Here is a 17,906-nt window from a genome sequence, read left to right as displayed (position 1 = left end):
AAAAAGACATGAAAATGGAAATATGTTTATTGTTAGGAGCTTTTCAAAGATGTTCAACCTACCTGCAATAACCTCTTCTGATTCTGAAATAAACTTTACACCAGTGCAGAGGAAGTCTTAACCGAAGGTAAACGTGCAAACAATATCATGAAGCTCCATGGAAGAAGTGGGCAAACCAGTCAATACTTCATGAGAGGAACTTATATAATTTACTACATTCGTACTATCAAACCTAATTTGACCTGGAGTACATACAATCGTTTCAGCACTATTGTGTACAACAAGCCTAAAAAAAGCATGTGTTATAATATATATATATATATATATATATATATATATATATATATATATATATATATATATATATATATATATATATATATATATATATATATATATGTATATATTTTAAATGCATCTTGGCTTTAATATATTTACATTTTATACAGTTGGAATTATTTTACCACTTAAACATTTGTCAGTATAGAAATTACCTGGAAATGTTGATTTGAGGCACATTTGAGAGGCTCTGTTTTTGTTTCTCAACAAACATGAAAACTGAGTCTTTCCAGCTCTGAAGCTCTCCGTGGAAGGGGTTCTCACAATGAAGCGATGTGTTGCTCAACAGGTCGGACCTGCAGTACCTCAGCAAAGCTTTGTCCAAACCAGCAGGTAATGTCAGCCGTGTCCAGGGTGAAGAAGAAGAGTCTGTCTCTGCAGCGTGTTCTCCTGTAGACTGAACGAGGGTCTGCCGACAGCACCCCTCTGATAGCTGCAGCAGCTTCCTCTGGACTGCGAAGAAACTTGAACCTGGGTCTGTCACTTTCAGAGGGCCCTGTGTGACATGTAGGTTGGTGGTTTTTTGTTTGTTTTTTTCCTCCAATGGCAGCACTTTGTTATCACACGAATCATCATGCATCCATTATTGTTGAATATTAATCCTGCACGCTGTATACTGTATATAGACATATGAGGTTATACCATACAGAACCACACACTTCTAACCTTTTTTTTAATCAACATACTACTTCAATTATTGTTGATAATGTTGATAGTTTTGTTCAGTTTGTTGTCATTGATTTCAGCTGTATGTCTATTTCTATTTTCCTGTAAATTTATGTCTGTAAGGAGATTGAGCGCAACCTAAAAAACGGGCAAAATTCTATATGTGTGAACAAGCTTGGCCAATGAAACTGATTCTGAAGGACTGTTTTCATATTCATCTCTTTCACAACAGCATCCTCTTGTGGATAGAAACACAACGCCACCCTTTTATCTTGTAATGTGGTTTACCTGACAGGTGTGGGGGAAGGAAGTCTGCCAACTCCCTCTCAGCCTGCGGAGTGAAGCGCACCTCCAAGCTGCTAACAGGAGGCTCTCTGATCCAGCCAGCGATGGCGCTGTGGGCCTCCTCGCCATAGCAAGGGTGGTCCACAGTCACATCTGGTGCTTCGGCTTTGGGAGAGTCTGAAACTTGATCCTGTCTTGAACGACTCAGCTGGCAAAGGTCCCGTTGGGTCGCATAGGCCTTGACCTCCTCCAGCACATCACGGAGGTCATTGTGGAGCGAAAACTGAGCACTGACGGATTGAGATGAATCTGTGACTGAAATATCAGCTTCTGATTTGTCTCTTGAGAGGAAACCACAAAAGTCCTCATCGTCATCACTTCTTTCACTTTTAAGGCCTGACTGATCATCAGAGTCTTTTTGGAGTTTTAATATATCTACGGCATCATCTGAGTTCATCCTGGAGTCTGGGTTGTCGTACTCTGGGATGTAGGGTTTGATGTCCAGGACTGGGGTTCCAGCGATCATGTCAATGTTTGAAAGATGTATTGTGTCTCCTAGAAATTAAAAGGTGGGGCAGCATTAGTTTCTATCAAGCAACATGTTTCTGTGGATGAGGATAAATTTGACAGCAGAACATTTAGACTTCTAGTTTATTTAAATAAAGCGCAAGCAGGAACATATATGTTTTGTCCATTGGTAGTCTAGCATTAAGAGTTTCAAAAAAGTGTTTACACAATCTGTACAAAGGTGCTCACAAAGACACAAACAAAGCATTTTGCACACAATCCACAATTGAAGACGTTTTTGTCAATCACACTCACCGTCTATTTTATCAAGTCTAGCTAGAGTCAGGCCCAATGCATTTGGTCGATGGGGACTGCGTGTCGAGTACACACCGACTCTCTGACCGTTGAGCCTCGGAGGCTTCACTTTGGCTTTGTAACTCAAGTGCCCATTTTTGTGAAAGAGAAAGATGATCCTGAAGAGACCACATGGGGAAAACACACATATGACATGAAATAAACAGTAGACGCAAAAGGTCAACAGCATTAGACTCAAATGGCTTCAATAAAATGCATTTTAACAAGTTTGCTTTAGTGCAATCAAATCATAAAATGGAATGCATTGGTAGACTCTTAAAATCAACTGTATCTTTAAGTCCTGAAGGTCAAAATGAAAAAAAGTGTCCAGACACACTTCAAAAACGCACATTCAACTAATTTAATTTACAGCACTTTAATAATGTGATAATCTGAACGTTCCTTTTGAGTCATTGTCAGTGGAATAAAAAACATTGCTATAAATCCAGCAGCAATATTTATTTTCTGTAATAACAACCCCAAACCATGCACTGGACTTTGAAAGATATACTGTATAAAAACGCAGTACACCAACTGACCGAGACCTACCAGACATGGGAGTATTGCTCCAGACCCACCAGAGCATGCTCGGGGTTATTGAAGACACTCTGCTGGATGCGCAGTTCGGCCCTTGAGGGGCCACAAATGGTGGGCTGTCTGGGTGTCCCATTCTTCACAGAGAAACAGGAAGTGATGTAACCAATTGGGACTGTCTGGATATTTCCTGGAGTGTTGCAGAGATAACAACATTGTTCACATTTTTTAAATTGTGTAATACATATGCATCTTTTTCACTGCTTGTTATGTATAAGTAACCATACATTTATTGAATGTGTGTGTTTTTTTCTCCACTTTTAGTATGATTGAACTGCATAAATACATCTCATTCTTTAACTTTAAACAACTCACCAAGAAGCAACCTTATTTTTTTTTTCTTGCAATTTACATATTTAGAATTTTGGATATCTCTTTATTGATGTTTGTATACTTGCATCTTTACTTATACTTCATATTTGCACTCTTTTCTGCTTTGCATTACAACTGCAGCCCCACTTTTCATTCCAATTGTATTTTAATGTTGAAACCGCAAAATCCAATAACTGTCAAAAAATCAATACGATGTGCTGCATTTTCAATCGCTGCAAATGTAATATTTTATTCTAACAAAAAAAGCAAATTCATGTTGCTAGTAACCAAGATCATCATAGTGTATTAATCAATTAATGCCAATAATACCAGACAGATTAATACATAATGACAAAACACATACATGTATACACACATTTCTATTTTACAATCAAAACTACAATGTACCCAAAAAAAAATCCTTTGGGATGAAGCAAGTTGTAATGCTTCTTATCTTACATGATGAGATTCAGTAGTATAAAGTAGATGCGTTAATAAAGTAGAAAATATTGTAAACAAAATAATCTTTCTTTACATTACTATTGTGGCTGACGTCACAGTTAGACTAATAGTAATTACCTTGCTCTAATGCGGCCCGCGGTGATGCTGCTGGTGAAGACGGTGGCGGTGTCTGGTCTTTATCAGGTTCACAGAGGCCAATCTTGGACACAGCAGACTGAATGGATACCAGATGTTTGCGATGACCTCGAACCGCACTGTCCAACATCTGCCTGTCAAAGAAGATGCACGTAAATACCATGTCAAAATAAGTGCAAATATACGATGCAATGAATGGCTCGTGAGTAAAGAAACACAAGGACATGCAATACAACTTCATGTCTGAAGACAAAGTGACGGTGTAAATCAACAACACGTCAAAACGTTTACGTAAAGAGAGGTACAGCTGTTAGAAAGGTGAATGGTTCATTCCTCTCGACACCGACCTCAAGTTCTTCATTTCCTTTCTCATGACAGAAATCTGCTGATTCAGTTTGTTAATATGTTCGCCGCAGCAGTCACACCGAGGACTCATCTTACTGACACAAAGGATGATACAAATAACTGACTCTGCGGAATAAGTTAGCTTTTAGCTAACTGGTTAAACGGCAACAAACCACGGACGAAACACGTGGGAGTCTCTCAATGCGGAAGCACGAGTTTGACTTCCGGTTGGCTAAGCAGGCGTCTGAGCGCCCAGGTGTCAACACAACTAATCTAAGCAGGGGGACTTTATCTTTCGATACCTTATTGTGTATATTGTACATTGTAAGTTGTAACGTTCATGTAGGTAGAAAACTCGACTTGCATCCGATACATATAGATTACGTATGAATGTTGCAGAAGTAATAACATTTGAATCAGTTTTGCAGCCCACGTTACATGTTTGATTATGCTTTATTTATTTTACAGCACAGTATTTTATTTAATGAAATAATACGCAAATATAGCAGTTTCATCAAATATAGCCAACATTGCTAAATAAACATCACATGCTGGAATGACTGCATGTTTTATATCAGCAGAGGGCAACCAAGAGTAATGTCACCCGCCACGTTTTCTTCTCTTTTTTTCATTAAGCTTTATTTATGAATACAGACTGAATAGTTGACAGATAATCGTACAATATACAGTCAATGGTATTTAAATTCTACATTTTGGACAGAACTATTGTCCTGCTCTTATCCGACACCTTTTCGCTCTACAGATAAACTATATATAAAGAATAAGATCATCCGATAATGAAGTGTATTACAATTGTTAAAATTGGCTCGACCTTGCCAGCAAAACATTCCAATTTTGCTTACATAGTAATGCACCTATAATGATAAAATACTAAAATTCATTATTATGTATAATACAATTACGCTGCTGTATAATGAACACTTTTATTTTTAATGCTTTGAATACATTTTTGATCATCATTTTCATTTTTAATGCAGGACTTTCAGTTCTAATGGAGCATTTTTATATTATGGTTTAGTAACTGTGGTTATACCAGCCAAATAATTAATATACTATGTTCACACTGTAAGCAATAAATAAATATACTTTTTAATAGATCAATCAGGGAAAGTATTGGATGTTTGTATTTTATCAGAGTAAAATTTGGACATAATTGAAAAACAAAATACAAAAACTCCAATAAAACCTATTGTATCAATGTATCATTGAACATATATTTCTAATAATAAAGACAAGTATGACCACATTCAGATTACTATAAGCAGGTATTTTATTAGCAACTTTTTACACAATTCTATAATCACATAATTACAAAACACATCATCCCAATAATGTATACAATTCAGTCGTAATTGAAAGCAGGCAAAATTTGCTTTTTACTGAATGCAAAATACAAAATGAAATTCATGAGTTTTGCAGTGAAGAACAAAACAGAATAAATAAGCATACATGTTAGTTTTGAATTGATACATTTGTCAAAAAAGCAAAGCAAATGCTTAGTATGTTTGTTCTCTTTAACCAACAGGATGCACCTGAACCAAATAATACTTTGACACAAACTGTGATCGGAAAAGAAGAAAGTCTGAGCCGAAAAATGTGTTTTAGAAAATTAGAACAAATTATCTGGGAAATATTTTTGTGGAGGAGGCGTTGGGGACAGAGTTGGAATTGAGAACATTTTGTTTTGCTCAGGTACGTTGTTCGACGATGCCCCAATCAAATCTAGAAAAAACAAACAAGAAAAGAATTAATATCAAGACGAATAATGACAAATATTTTCCACACCATTCGTTCTCCTTGCAGTCGAACTCTCCTCTTTAATACCTTCATTGGGTGTTTTGTCTTGAGTTGATGTGACGTCCTCCTCATCAGCACCCAGGTCCCTAATCAGGACCTGGTCAAGGGCCTCCCTGCATTGTGACTCTGTGAAGATGGTCTCCTCCTGCAAAGGAGCTGCAGCAGCAGCAGCAGAAGCTTGAGTCAGGATTGGAACAACATCTGGAGCTGCAGCTGAATCTGGAAAAGGGACTGGAGCCATATCTGGAACTTTGACGGGAGATGGAACAAGAGCTGAGAGTGAAAAAGGGTCTGGAGTCGGCTTAACTGACGCTGGAGAAGTCAGAGTAGGAGCAAAGATGGAGGTTTGGATGGATTGAAACAGTGGCCGAGGTACAGGGGCAGCGGGGACAGATGAAGGTTGTGATTCCACATCAAATAAAGGGGATAGAGAGCTTGGTGTTTGATCTGGGATGATCTCTGCAGGTTCAGGGACCACCAACGCAGGAGCTTCTTGAGGCACTGCTTCCTCCTGAATGGTAGAGATCTCCGGCGTGGGCTCGTTCTTCTTGGGCCTCCCTCTCCTCTTTATGCTACTCTCTGGCCTGGGTTTTTTCCTCTGGCTCTGAACCCTGAATGAGTACAACAAATGCAATCAACCTCATAACAGTGGGCATTGATACAGCTTTTTGCGATACTTTTGCACAGCTAATAGTACAAAGTCCTTGACCTGAATCTGGGGCGTCAATAGAAACACAAGAGTAACCTTTAGTTTACTCTTGCGCCATATTCCATATAAAGCAGAGGAGTGATAAGCAGCTCGAGAGCTGATAACGATTTAACCGTACATTGTGAAGTAGAGTGTTGTATAGAAGCAAGTTTGGTTAATAAAGCCTTATTTGACAATTCTGATGCTAAACTTTCTATTTGTACTCTACATGGTTATGGGGTTACACTGTAGATATTGTCTGCACTGCAAAACCTATGATGGTTACTCCAAATGAAGATAGCTGTAAACATAGGTCACTGCACTAACATTGGCTAATCCTTTCTTCGAATTTACCCAAAAACCCACTGGTTAGTCTCCTTTTCTTCTGCTTCTGCTTTTCTTTTCCTGATAAGATTCCTGTCCCTCAAACGACGATGGATCCCCCCTACGAAACAGAGAAACCAAAGAGCAGTACTTTTTACACACGACCAGCAAATGTGTAAGGTGACTGCTGGTGTAGAAAGCTGTGGTTCTGAAAAAAAAAATCTTCTAGCTTCACTTGGGCAAGTGATTGACTAAAACATTTCCACACTTGGGTTTGAAACACAGAAAGATTGTTAACAGTAACAGTAGCTGAGTTGTTGATTAAAGTATTTCTGTCTGAGTTGACCAAAAGATATCACACCGTATGCAAATGAATACCCGGCTTACTCAACTGTGGAAATACTGAAATAGGCCTACTTCATTTTTTTTTTTTTAAAGAAGAGAAGTAAATCTTAAAAGTTACCTTGGTCCTCATTTGAATGTTGATATTCCAACTCTGGTTTCTCTTGCTGCAACGTCTCCTCCATTCTGCGTCCCGCTATGAATGAATTCAAATCTTTGAAGGCGCCGAAAAGAGGACAGAATAACTTCTGACTGTTTTCTTTTCCCACCCCTAAATGAATTATCTGGTTAACCATTACCATAGTGCTGGAAGAGGTCTTGCCTCTTTGGTCTTATCGTATTTTAAAAGCTGGAGGAGTTGGCACAGCATTGAGAGAGAGAGAGAGAGAGAGAGAGAGAGAGAGAGAGAGAGAGAGAGAGAGAGAGAGAGAGAGAGAGAGAGAGAGAGAGAGAGAGAGAGAGAGAGAGAGAGAGAGAGAGAGAGAGAGAGAGAGAGAGAGAGAGAGAGAGAGAGAGAGAGAGAGAGAGAGAGAGAGAGAAAAGTGACTGGAGCAAGTGAGGGCAGTGTGTGATAGGGATAACTTATGTATGAGATGAAGGGGGAAATAATAAAGTATTTATCTTATTAGACTTAAATGTTGTCTTAATTAAACCAGTAAACTAATAGGAAAATAAAAATATTCTGTTTTACATGCATGTGTATATGCAAGCCAGCAGCTGATAGTGAAGCTGAAATGTCATTGTTGCTTAGCAATGGCAGAAATATGCTTTGACTGAATTTATATGAACAATTATTCATTGTCTAAATTACCAAATATCGTTGGCAGGCACAACACAGTTCTACAGTTAAATTAAGTTCTGAATAAGAAATAAATGAGCCGATATTTCAAATCCCTGTGTTTTTTTTTGCCTGAATAACAATAATTACCAATTAACATACTAAAAACTGTCTTTGTTGAATGAAGCAATATGTAATAAAGTACTCTGGGTAGGTTGCTGTGTTGCAAAGCCATCAGACAGCCTGAGACCCAGCAAGAAATCGTGTCTTCAACCGGAGTGGAGGCATACCCATCTTATCTCACAGATGGAGAGCTGCTCAGTTGGGGCGTGTTCTCAATCTTCTCCGAGCACATTGATGTGTGTGTTTGAGCCACTCAGAAAAAGAAGCTGTCCAGCAGAGTAAATAACACTGAACTGCCAATTGCCTCCAGCACTGTAGGGGAAATGTTGAGGGTCTCTCAGTTAAACTCAAGGAGCTTCTTGCGATGCACACTCAATTCCGAAAATTACAGCAAGAGAACTATGTTTAAATCTTGAACTATACCATCTGTTTTGTGCAGTCTTTATGGATGAACTTATCTGACTGCAGACAAGTTGGAAGACCATACAATGCCAAGTATTATAACCTCCTTCTCTGGGATACACTGACTGAGATGAACAAACTGTCCCATTGTTATAGTCAAACAGACACTGACACAGACACACACAGACATTTAAACTACCTTGAACATTGAGCAGCACCTTCAGTATCAAGGTCAACTGCCAGCTGCATTAAAAAGACCACAAGCTGCAGTTAAGGCTCCAGCTGGTGACAGACACAAGACTGGACTGCTTCCATGCACATATTTACAATTGACAGATTATTATCAGCATTACTGCTACAACCACACGCAGTAAAGGCCGTCACTCACACAGCCCTAATGTTGCACAATGCAATTTATTAGAACAACATCAAAGTAGATAACACAGTGCCATCTTCTGGTGTACATTTTCTACTATACTAAACATTGATTTATATACACATATATTATTAACACATAACTTGAACAAGGCCAAAGGCTATTTGGATAATGTAGACATAGTGAATGTACAGCATTGTAGCCTGGATCCATGTTTATTTGTGTGAAATCTTTACTATTCTAAACAACCTTAAAATAATATTAATAGTTTTACCATAAGGAAGAGTATAATTAGTGATTCATATTTCAATATATAAAGGGCAACACCTCCTACTCAGTAGACTTCTACTTGAGGGCTCTGGTGTCTCAGGAAGTAAAGGGGGGTGAGGTTTGAGGGGGTTGCCCTACTCTCCATGTGCATATACAATGCTCTCTTTACTGCAAACCAAACACACCCCTCCTTTCTCGCAGTGTGTCCAAACGTTAAAGGAATCTGGCATTTATAAACCAAAAGCACCACACCATTTATCCATTCTGTACTTTATTGATCAAAATGGTCACAGGGATCATGAATTCACCATCGTCTGGGCTACATTTACAATTATGCATGTGACAAACAAAGGAAGGCAACAGGTTTCTAATAATACTAATCAAAACGCGATTTGTTTATGTTAATACATTCGCTTCATTTACTCATTCGATGTGAAACCATAACAATATAACGCTTAATACATGAAACGTGGGGATGTTTTCAAGCTACGAACCCATAAGTTAGGCAGATAAACAAAGTTGACCATATGACCTACTTTATCGACGTCTAATTGGTTGAATGGTATTCTCCGTACACTGTACCCATAATGCGGACTGCGTTCATGTAATAAAACCGACTTTACAGACAAAAACGCTCTGGACTTCACTAAACATAGTACAGCACTTTCCTTGCAGAAATAAATTGCACCATAGCACTGTTTCGGGGCAGCGTCATGTTTTGTGACTGCAATGCCTTTATAGGGGCGATGGGCGTTTCTGGACGTAGATGGCGCTGTTGAGCATATATTTTGTTTCAGTCCCGTTTCCCTCCATGGTTTCTCCTCTCTCCGACTAACTTAGCGTTTGGCTCAGTTCATTATACAGTCCTATATTCTCCCTCCATTAGGGCATCTCTGCCTTTGGACTGAAGATCCCACCAAAACCCAAGAGAGAAAAGTTTTACTTTCATAGGGCAAGATGGACATGAAAAAGAGGATCCACTTGGAGCTAAGAAACAGGACACCGTCTGATGTGAGTCGTGCTTTTTAAAAACCAACCCTTAGTTTTCTGGCTAGCCTCGCTAGCCTGCTTGCTACTTTTTTTTTGCTTTGCGAGTGACCTGTGTGGCTAACGTAATGGTGACCACATGGGTTTTTGATGAAATGTTTCTGCTTTATAATGGGGCGGAAAACACTCGCACAACAAGCTTAATCCTTGATACGGCTCTGGATTGGGCGTATAGGGGCAATGAGAGGAGAAAAGCTACAACGTTATTCAATCGTTACTTTGAAACGGCGATTCCTCAGCTCGCTGGCATTATTGCAGTGCTTTAACCGTTTCGCAGCCTCCTTGGCCAGCGGTGCACACACACACGATCCGACTGGACTCGCACAATTAGTAAACTTCTTTTTTACGCTGATATATTAGCAAATGTGCATCCTGCGCCGCGGTCGGCATTCACAGAGCGGTAAATTTTATACCCTGGGAGCCATGTTTGCTGCTAGCATAACTGCTAAAATGGGGCGCTTTTTTGTTACAAATGCTCTTTACAACTCCCAAGACGTCCGTGACTAAAAAAAAACAAAATGAGTTTTTGTTGCATGTGAAGCGGGCCATCGGTGATCACGAGTTATGAAAATGTATGTAGAGTACGTTAATATCAAATGGCCAGATTCAGCAGCGACAACAAAAAAAAACAGTCACTTGATTCACGAGTCATCCATACCTTGACCACTTAACGTTAAGCCCCTGTTACAATCACCAAAGCCAGTTGATATTTACACAATCTAGAAAATAGCCTCCTATGTCGTGTGATCGCTGCTTGTCTAAAGCCACGTTTAAGCTCCTGCGATTCGCAAGTTTTTTTTAAATGGAAAGTGTGCAGCGGTTTATCCCCCCCTAAAAAAAATAGCGTCCACACTTTGTACAGCAAGCTCCGTTGACGTTACCCCAAAATCGCTCGGCTAAATGTTGCCCTTATTTAATGAAGTCTGGTGATCAGATGATCCGGTCACCCAGATCACAGCCATCTAGCTAAACTTTGTGTTTTTGTTCCCGCCACATTACCCCCCACTGTACAAAGACAACAAAATATACCCTGTCGTAAACTTAAAAACGTCAGAAACTCAACTATTCTTTCGTTCAGTTATTGTAAGCAAAGCTAAACTCGTCGTTGTTTGCAACGAAACGTGTCAATATGTTGCCCGGTGGATTCGTTAACCGAGCCTGCTTCAATGACACGGAGATCCGGTGCACCGCGCTTGATGCGTGGGCAGCCAGAAACTCGACGGTCGGCGTGTCCTCTCGACTCATGCATAAAATAAAAACTGATTTAACACCGAAAAATAACTTTGATAACGTGTAAAGTCACGATAATTACTCGTTAAAATTAGCTGCTTCGCCATTGAAGTGTTCAGAGAACTGCATACTGTATCTCAGGAATCGCCATGTTGTCATTCTGTCGTCTTTGAAGCTCTGGGAGAAAGGAACTGTCTCCATCTTTGTTTTTACTAAATTTCCGTTCTCAGTATATTTCCTTCGCCACTTCGACCTGAAAAACGACGTTGTGCCCTGTAACAAATTGGCAATATAGGTCGTTCGCTCGACGACAAGGAATACTCCGCTTCCCAAATGAAAGCTGGTTTTACGGAGAAAGAAAAAAAAGAAACTCTGTACAAAGGGTGTATTCGCAATCCTTTCCGTTGCTGTTGGGTTGGCTAATGGCGGGCAGACAGACCTCTGTAGCTGCTCCTCTGCTGAACGGCAGCGTTTAAAAGGGGCAATGGCTAGCCTGTAGCAAGCTAACCTAGCTCACTAAAAAAATCATTGCATTTGTCATTAGTGGATGCATCACCAGGCCAGGTGAAAGCTACAGTGTTGATTCTTCGTCTTTTCAATTAAATCTGTATATTACCCGACATGCTCGGATACGTTGGGCACACGAGCGATTTTAGACGGAGACACAGTATCCGTTTCTGGGTTTATACTTGAGAAATCCTGATCTTTGACGTTTGCCACCAACTTTTTTTGCAACGTTTTTCTCCAACATTGAATTGCGCAACCGGTGTTAGCTTTAACCGACTCGAACTAACTCCGCCTTCAGGACTTGTTTTGTAACATTTTAGAGCAACTACAAAATACATTTTAGATTACTTTACTCACAGCAAAGGGCCATTTTTCTCAACAACAACATCCCCATTGTTCAGCACGTTATGTTGTCTGGCAGATTGTTTAAGAAAAATATAATTACATTCTCTTGTTTTAGAAAAGAATTTGCAAACCTGCCTTATGGTAGAAATATTTATATTATTTTAAGGTTAGTTAGAATAGTATATATTTAACACAAATAAACAGATGGATCCGAGCTACAATGCTGTATATCCACTATATCTACAGTGCACAGCCATTTATATATGATTTTTGTTGTTTTAGAATAAATGATCATTATTAGTGTTGTTTCACTTAATGTGTAAAACTTGTTTTTATGTGATATGTTATACTTTTCTTTATTTCAGGTACGAGAACTTGTCCTTGACAATTGTCGATCAGTTGAAGGAAAAATCGAAGGCCTCACAGCTGAGTTTGTCAACCTGGAATTCCTCAGTTTGATAAATGTTGGCTTAATGTCAGTCTCCAACTTGCCCAAACTAGGAAAACTCAAAAAGGTAAAACATTACGTTTCACCTTCTTTTTTCCAGGTAAAAGCTGAATTGTGACAAAATGTCAGCTGGAATAATATTTCCTTCTCCCATCTTTCAGCTGGAGTTGAGTGACAACAGAATCAGCGGTGGCCTTGATGTTTTAGCAGAGAAACTACCCAACCTCACACATCTAAACCTGAGTGGCAACAAATTGAAAGACATTAGCACATTGGAACCGTTGGTATGTGTTTTAATATATGTTAGAAACAACATGGACATACAAATCATATCCATCTGCATGCCCACATAATGTGTTAACTCTGTCTTAGTTTTGTGCATACATGGGACCTTTTGTTATCTTGTATCATGTTCATGCCGTATCCATTATTAGACAAAGCACACACATTTATACACATTCTTGTCACGCAAACAATGTATTATTATAGACAGTAATGAACTCTTCTCGACCAACAGCAAATAAAATATGAATTTCTAATTTTAGCAAGGCTTTTTGTATGTTCAGATATAAATATTTAAGCTTTCCGTTATTCGAATCAACATCCACTGCAACTGACCTTCCAAAGGGTTCAGCACAGATCCTCCTTTTACAATTCACACATTTAATAACCACTTACAGAATATGAATTTCAAACATGATTCTTATACACATTTCAATTGAGTTGAGCAAACTGCATACAGCATTCTTCTAGTTAAGGGTGCAAGAAACTGTAAATTTAGTTGAGAAACTCATTCTCTAATCCAGAGAATTAAGTACCTACAAACCAAAGTAATGCATCACATTGATGGAAAATCTTCTAAATCTGGCATTGCATCAAAGTGGTTCTGCTAACGCCATCCAAATACAACCAGATACTAAAAAGATAACTAATTTTGTATAAATGCTATTACAAAATATTCACTGGTTGACACATTTTTACAGTGAATACAGTATCAGCCAACCACACACAACACACACACACAGACACTTGATAAACTAGTTGCTTTAACCCTTAAACTGACATGCAGAATCAGATATGTTTCTCATCACAGTTTTTTGCCAAATTTGATCAACAGAAAAAGCTGGTTAACCTGAAAAGTTTGGACCTGTTCAACTGTGAAGTGACAAACCTGAATGACTACAGAGAGAGTGTGTTCAAGCTGCTGCCTCAGCTCACCTACCTGGATGGCTATGACATGGAGGACCGAGAAGCCTCTGACTCTGACGGAGAGGCGGACGGAGACGGCGTAGATGATGATGAAGACGAAGGTAAGAAATTCATCCAATATCGTAGGTCTTTCCTGCTTTACTGATCTTTAAGTCCACAGTAGCTGGAAAGATAGCAATAGGAGATGAAAATACTGCTCAATAGATGGATGGATATATGCTTTATTCATCCCCAGAGGGAATCTGTTTGTGGCAGCAGCAAGCAAGTTACATAGTAAACATACAAATATTAAGTATGGGAAATACTCAATATATACAATACACTAAAATAGCGGAGTGGAACATATTCATTTAAGAAAATTAAATAATAAAGAAAATGCAAGTGTATATACAGTGAATTAGAAGTATATACAGTGAGTGTGGTCCTATGGCTTATTGATGATTCAATTGAGGGAGGATCTGGCCAGAGGGGATTTATTATAAAGTCTTATTGCAGTTGCCTGGAACGTTCTTCTGTATCTGTGCTTTTATATAAATCTGAAAAGTACACTTCAACCGACTCATGGCTGCCTGTCTGCACTTTGTTTTGATTTTCCTTGCAACACGCTTTAATTATCTGTGTCGCTCACTTTAAAACTGCTGGACGTCGATTACAGCACAATTCCATTTTGTCTACGGTTGACCGATAGTTGTTGCTTTTGTAATTGCAGAGGGAGAGGAGGAGGAAGATGAGGATGGTGAGGAGGAGGACTTTGACGAGGAAGAGGATGACGAGGAAGATGAAGAGGAGGTAGAGGGAGAAGGAGAAGCGGAAGCTGAAGGAGAAGAAGACGATGATGAGGTCAGCGGAGAAGATGAGGTAATTATATAATACATATTTGGCAGAAAATCTTCTCGCAAGGAGTTGGGATTTATTAATTTGTTTGTTAACCGTTTACAACATTTTGTCTACCAAGGAGGAAGACTTTGCTCAGGACGGTGAAGTAGATGAAGAAGATGACTTTGATGATGACGAAGACGGTATGTACCATTTGACATAGTTTAACAACATTCTCTTTACATATCCAAAATGCATCCGAACCCAGAGCACCTCAAACTTATTTTAACTAACTATTAGTATAAGTACAACACTCACCATCTCTCGTCATATCTCAACTCTAAACCCGGCACTCGACCAAGAACTGGTTTATGTTTTTAATGACCTGAGATGTGGGATATTACTTATACTGCCAGATTGGGTTAGACCGATGTTTCTTTATTAAACAGTCAAAGAAGTATGACAATGAATTCTGCAGATTGAGACTGTAATCCACTGATACAAATACATCTGGCTGTATACAAAATGTACTAATGTTAAAAGTGAGTCAAAAGTGTGTTTACTGTTAAGTCCAAAATATTTCACATCTTCTCAAATGTTCATATTTGTGTGTACTTTTACTTTAAAATTAAAGTGCAATATAATTCTGCATATTTTATTATATTTTAAACAGCTGATGTCCAGGTTTGGAAATTAAGCTATTTTGCTATTAATGGGAAGGCAGCATGGCAGAGTAAGGACAGTGTCCTTCAGATTTAAAATTGTATGTTTGTACATAATCTGCAGCTTAAAATAAAAGTAATGTGTGCATAGACTGGTAAGTACATATGTGGGTGCACTTGATAATGACCAAGAAAAACTGGATATCAGGAATAATATGACACCTGCTGGTAGTTCTGTTTACTGACTGTACAGGAGAGTTCACAGGCCATTATCAAGTGGCTTCCACAGGGATTGCCCATCACTGACTATCCATAATATAAGTAAAATAAAATGCTACAGTTAAATCAATAATATAAAATATTTGAGTGTTAATATATCTTAAGGCTTAGAGCTTGTCAGTGTAAAACATCTCGGGACGGTAGGTTGAATCCTGAACAATGTCAATACTGAAGATGCATATCTGACACCATTTATTTCCAGCTCCTTATGTTGTGACATATCATTTAGGGACAGCAACACATGATAAGCACACCCTCTAAGATCCTACGAGAAGATTGATTATGCTGAAAGATGCAAGTTGTTGTAATATAAGTAAAGAACCCTGTGTAAGATATGTAATGCGTAAAGACTATATTACATGTAGAATGCGTAAAAAAAAAAAATAACAACAAATGATTCCTGCTTGATTAAAGGGTTGGACTGAGTTTTGTTGTTGTGCCTGCAATGGATTATGAAATGTTCACTGTTTTGCTGAAATGGAAGTGTGTGGTTTTGGCACATGACAATGACTCAGATTGTCTCTTTGCCCCCAGAAGCAGAAACTGCCAAAGGGGAGAAGAGAAAGCGAGACCCAGAGGATGAGGACGACGATGATGATGATGAAGACGACGATTAAGAGCAAAACTGAAAATGAGAGCCTACCGAGTTACCCTTCCTCTCCCACAAACCCGAACGTCCGCCCTTCTACAACTCACACCCGCCTTTGTAATCCATGTCTACCCCCCCCAGCTCTGAGCTCTTTTTATGGGGCAAGACTGTACCGGATGGGTGGGCCGAGTGGAGCTGCCACACCCTTTTTTTTCCCTCCTCCCCCTCATGGAACTGAGAGCCACCCAGCACCCTCCTCCACCACACCCACCCCACGGCCCAGAGGTTCTCAGGCAGCCCAGCACTCAGCATTCCACAATTTCACTGTCGATCCCTCTTTATGTATTCCCGTGTGAGGACTTTGGGACTGGTATCTAGTTTTGGGTCTGTGCTTTTAATATTTTGTTGGATGAATAATTTTTTGTTGTTGGGTTTATTATTTCTCAATTTATTTTTGTCTTTTATTATTTTTTGTTCTGTTCCTTATTTTTCCCAATAAAATTATTGCTATAGCAGCTGTGCAACCAGCGAGCCATGATTTTTAGTGTGGCCGCCTGTTGCACAAATCAAGGTTGTAGCTACATTTTTACTTTCTGTATGACAAAAAAAAACAACTTTGTAAATAAAATGTTAACATTTTGTGCTTTTCTCTCTTCCTCCCTTTGTTTTCTGGGGTCCCAAAATGAACGAAAAGGGACAATGACATCACCCACCCTTTGCTGTGTATTTTGATTGTGACTTGTAGTCCACAGAAAAGCTTTATGTCTAGTCTTAAAAATAAGCTTTGATTATTTCAATTTTTTTTTACAAGTCTCCCTTGATACAATAACTCTTCTCCAATTTGTAAGCGGAAATAGCCATTAGTCGCTGTAACATTACCCCTCACCATACCCTTTTCTAGTGCATCCAATGTAAGAGATAGGGGACAAATTCTGTGTCCCCCATCTTATTCTGTGTAAAATGCTTTCTGAAATTCACCCATTCCTAATACTGTATAAGGCTTTTGCAGTCTGACCAAGTTAAATTAAGTGTTTGTGTTTTTAGTATGAAAACAAAAGTGATATTTTTTTAAGGACTCGAGAATATTCACTTAATTTGACCAACTCCGACTGCCAAAATCTCATATTAGCTTTGGCTGAATGCCTTTTTGCACAGAATTAGAATGGCTGATTTTGGCCCCCAACTCTAACATTGGACAGCATCATTTCATGGCCATTATGGCCAAGGAAAGTGGCTAAGCCCTTGACAAAGCAACGTCTGCTTGGGGGACTCCTCATCACAGCCTTCATTAGGGCTCTGAGCTGTGAGCTGTCAAATCTTTGCTGGTTGTTTAATTTAAGTATCCTTTCAGAGGCTGAAATGTTGAGGATCTCACAAGAATAAAGATAAGACAAAAAACATTTTGTTATATCAAAATTAAAGTATGTTTTCTTCTTTCGTATCTTGTTAATAAATTAATTACCTTATCTTGTGACTGTTTGGAGAGTAAATTGGAATATTGGGAATGTGAGTATTGCTTTAAGACAGACTTGAGAACTTATGATTAAGGAATTTCCCCATTAAAGTTAATAGAATATATATAACAGAAAATATTCTGAAACAAAATGTAGTTATTATACATTTCAGAAACAATAATGTTACACTGAGACGGAAA

At 38.8% G+C, this 17,906-nt stretch overlaps 3 protein-coding genes across 6 annotated transcripts; 1 reads left to right on the top strand and 2 right to left on the bottom strand.

The window, feature by feature from the left end:
* Positions 1-424: 424 nt before the first annotated feature.
* Positions 425-4,183, bottom strand: trmo (tRNA methyltransferase O). 2 transcript variants are annotated; one of them, XM_068589131.1, is made up of 6 exons: positions 4,002-4,183; positions 3,637-3,788; positions 2,701-2,875; positions 2,113-2,270; positions 1,294-1,845; positions 425-835 (listed from the first exon to the last, which is right to left on the bottom strand). In XM_068589131.1, the coding sequence occupies exons 1-6, from the start codon at positions 4,088-4,090 to the stop codon at positions 600-602; spliced, it is 1,362 nt and encodes a 453-aa protein (XP_068445232.1). In that variant the 5' UTR covers positions 4,091-4,183; the 3' UTR covers positions 425-599. The 2 variants fall into 2 exon arrangements, with proteins under 2 accessions (XP_068445232.1, XP_068445233.1); XM_068589132.1 differs by having other exon boundaries at positions 3,637-3,784; positions 4,002-4,113.
* A 1,119-nt stretch (positions 4,184-5,302) lies between these two features.
* Positions 5,303-7,427, bottom strand: hemgn (hemogen). Of its 2 annotated transcripts, none has more exons than XM_068589259.1 (4): positions 7,293-7,427; positions 6,860-6,950; positions 5,845-6,428; positions 5,303-5,742 (listed from the first exon to the last, which is right to left on the bottom strand). In XM_068589259.1, the coding sequence occupies exons 1-4, from the start codon at positions 7,354-7,356 to the stop codon at positions 5,630-5,632; spliced, it is 852 nt and encodes a 283-aa protein (XP_068445360.1). In that variant the 5' UTR covers positions 7,357-7,427; the 3' UTR covers positions 5,303-5,629. The 2 variants fall into 2 exon arrangements, with proteins under 2 accessions (XP_068445360.1, XP_068445362.1); XM_068589261.1 differs by having other exon boundaries at positions 6,872-6,950.
* A 2,484-nt stretch (positions 7,428-9,911) lies between these two features.
* On the top strand, positions 9,912-16,891 carry anp32b (acidic (leucine-rich) nuclear phosphoprotein 32 family, member B). 2 transcript variants are annotated; one of them, XM_068588880.1, is made up of 7 exons: positions 9,912-10,131; positions 12,615-12,764; positions 12,859-12,981; positions 13,815-14,007; positions 14,616-14,764; positions 14,862-14,925; positions 16,201-16,891. In XM_068588880.1, exons 1-7 carry the CDS (start codon positions 10,078-10,080, stop codon positions 16,278-16,280), a joined length of 813 nt encoding a protein of 270 aa, XP_068444981.1. In that variant the 5' UTR covers positions 9,912-10,077; the 3' UTR covers positions 16,281-16,891. The 2 variants fall into 2 exon arrangements, with proteins under 2 accessions (XP_068444981.1, XP_068444980.1); XM_068588879.1 differs by having other exon boundaries at positions 9,914-10,131; positions 16,198-16,891.
* The last annotated feature ends 1,015 nt before the right edge of the window (positions 16,892-17,906 follow it).

Source organism: Clinocottus analis, unplaced genomic scaffold (genome assembly GCF_023055335.1).
Source record: "Clinocottus analis isolate CAN_PGR_092001 unplaced genomic scaffold, fCliAna1.0.p SCAF_22, whole genome shotgun sequence".
Lineage (NCBI taxonomy): Eukaryota > Metazoa > Chordata > Actinopteri > Perciformes > Cottidae > Clinocottus > Clinocottus analis.
Note: the sequence above shows the minus strand (reverse complement) of the source record. Positions and strands in the feature narration are given on the sequence as shown.

Coding starts and splice junctions, on each gene's coding strand:
- hemgn (XM_068589259.1), bottom strand. CDS start 7,356: ATGGAGGAGACGTTGCAGCAAGAGAAACCAGAGTTGGAATATCAACAT. Junction 6,429..6,859: donor ACTAACCAGTGGGTTTTTGG/GTAAATTCGAAG, acceptor GTACTCATTCAG/GGTTCAGAGCCAGAGGAAAA. Junction 5,743..5,844: donor AGACAAAACACCCAATGAAG/GTATTAAAGAGG, acceptor TGTTTTTTCTAG/ATTTGATTGGGGCATCGTCG.
- anp32b (XM_068588879.1), top strand. CDS start 10,078: ATGGACATGAAAAAGAGGATCCACTTGGAGCTAAGAAACAGGACACCG. Junction 10,132..12,614: donor GAAACAGGACACCGTCTGAT/GTGAGTCGTGCT, acceptor TCTTTATTTCAG/GTACGAGAACTTGTCCTTGA. Junction 14,926..16,197: donor CTTTGATGATGACGAAGACG/GTATGTACCATT, acceptor CTTTGCCCCCAG/AAGCAGAAACTGCCAAAGGG.
- trmo (XM_068589131.1), bottom strand. CDS start 4,090: ATGAGTCCTCGGTGTGACTGCTGCGGCGAACATATTAACAAACTGAAT. Junction 2,271..2,700: donor GAGCAATACTCCCATGTCTG/GTAGGTCTCGGT, acceptor TGGTCTCTTCAG/GATCATCTTTCTCTTTCACA. Junction 836..1,293: donor CCTTCCCCCACACCTGTCAG/GTAAACCACATT, acceptor CATGTCACACAG/GGCCCTCTGAAAGTGACAGA.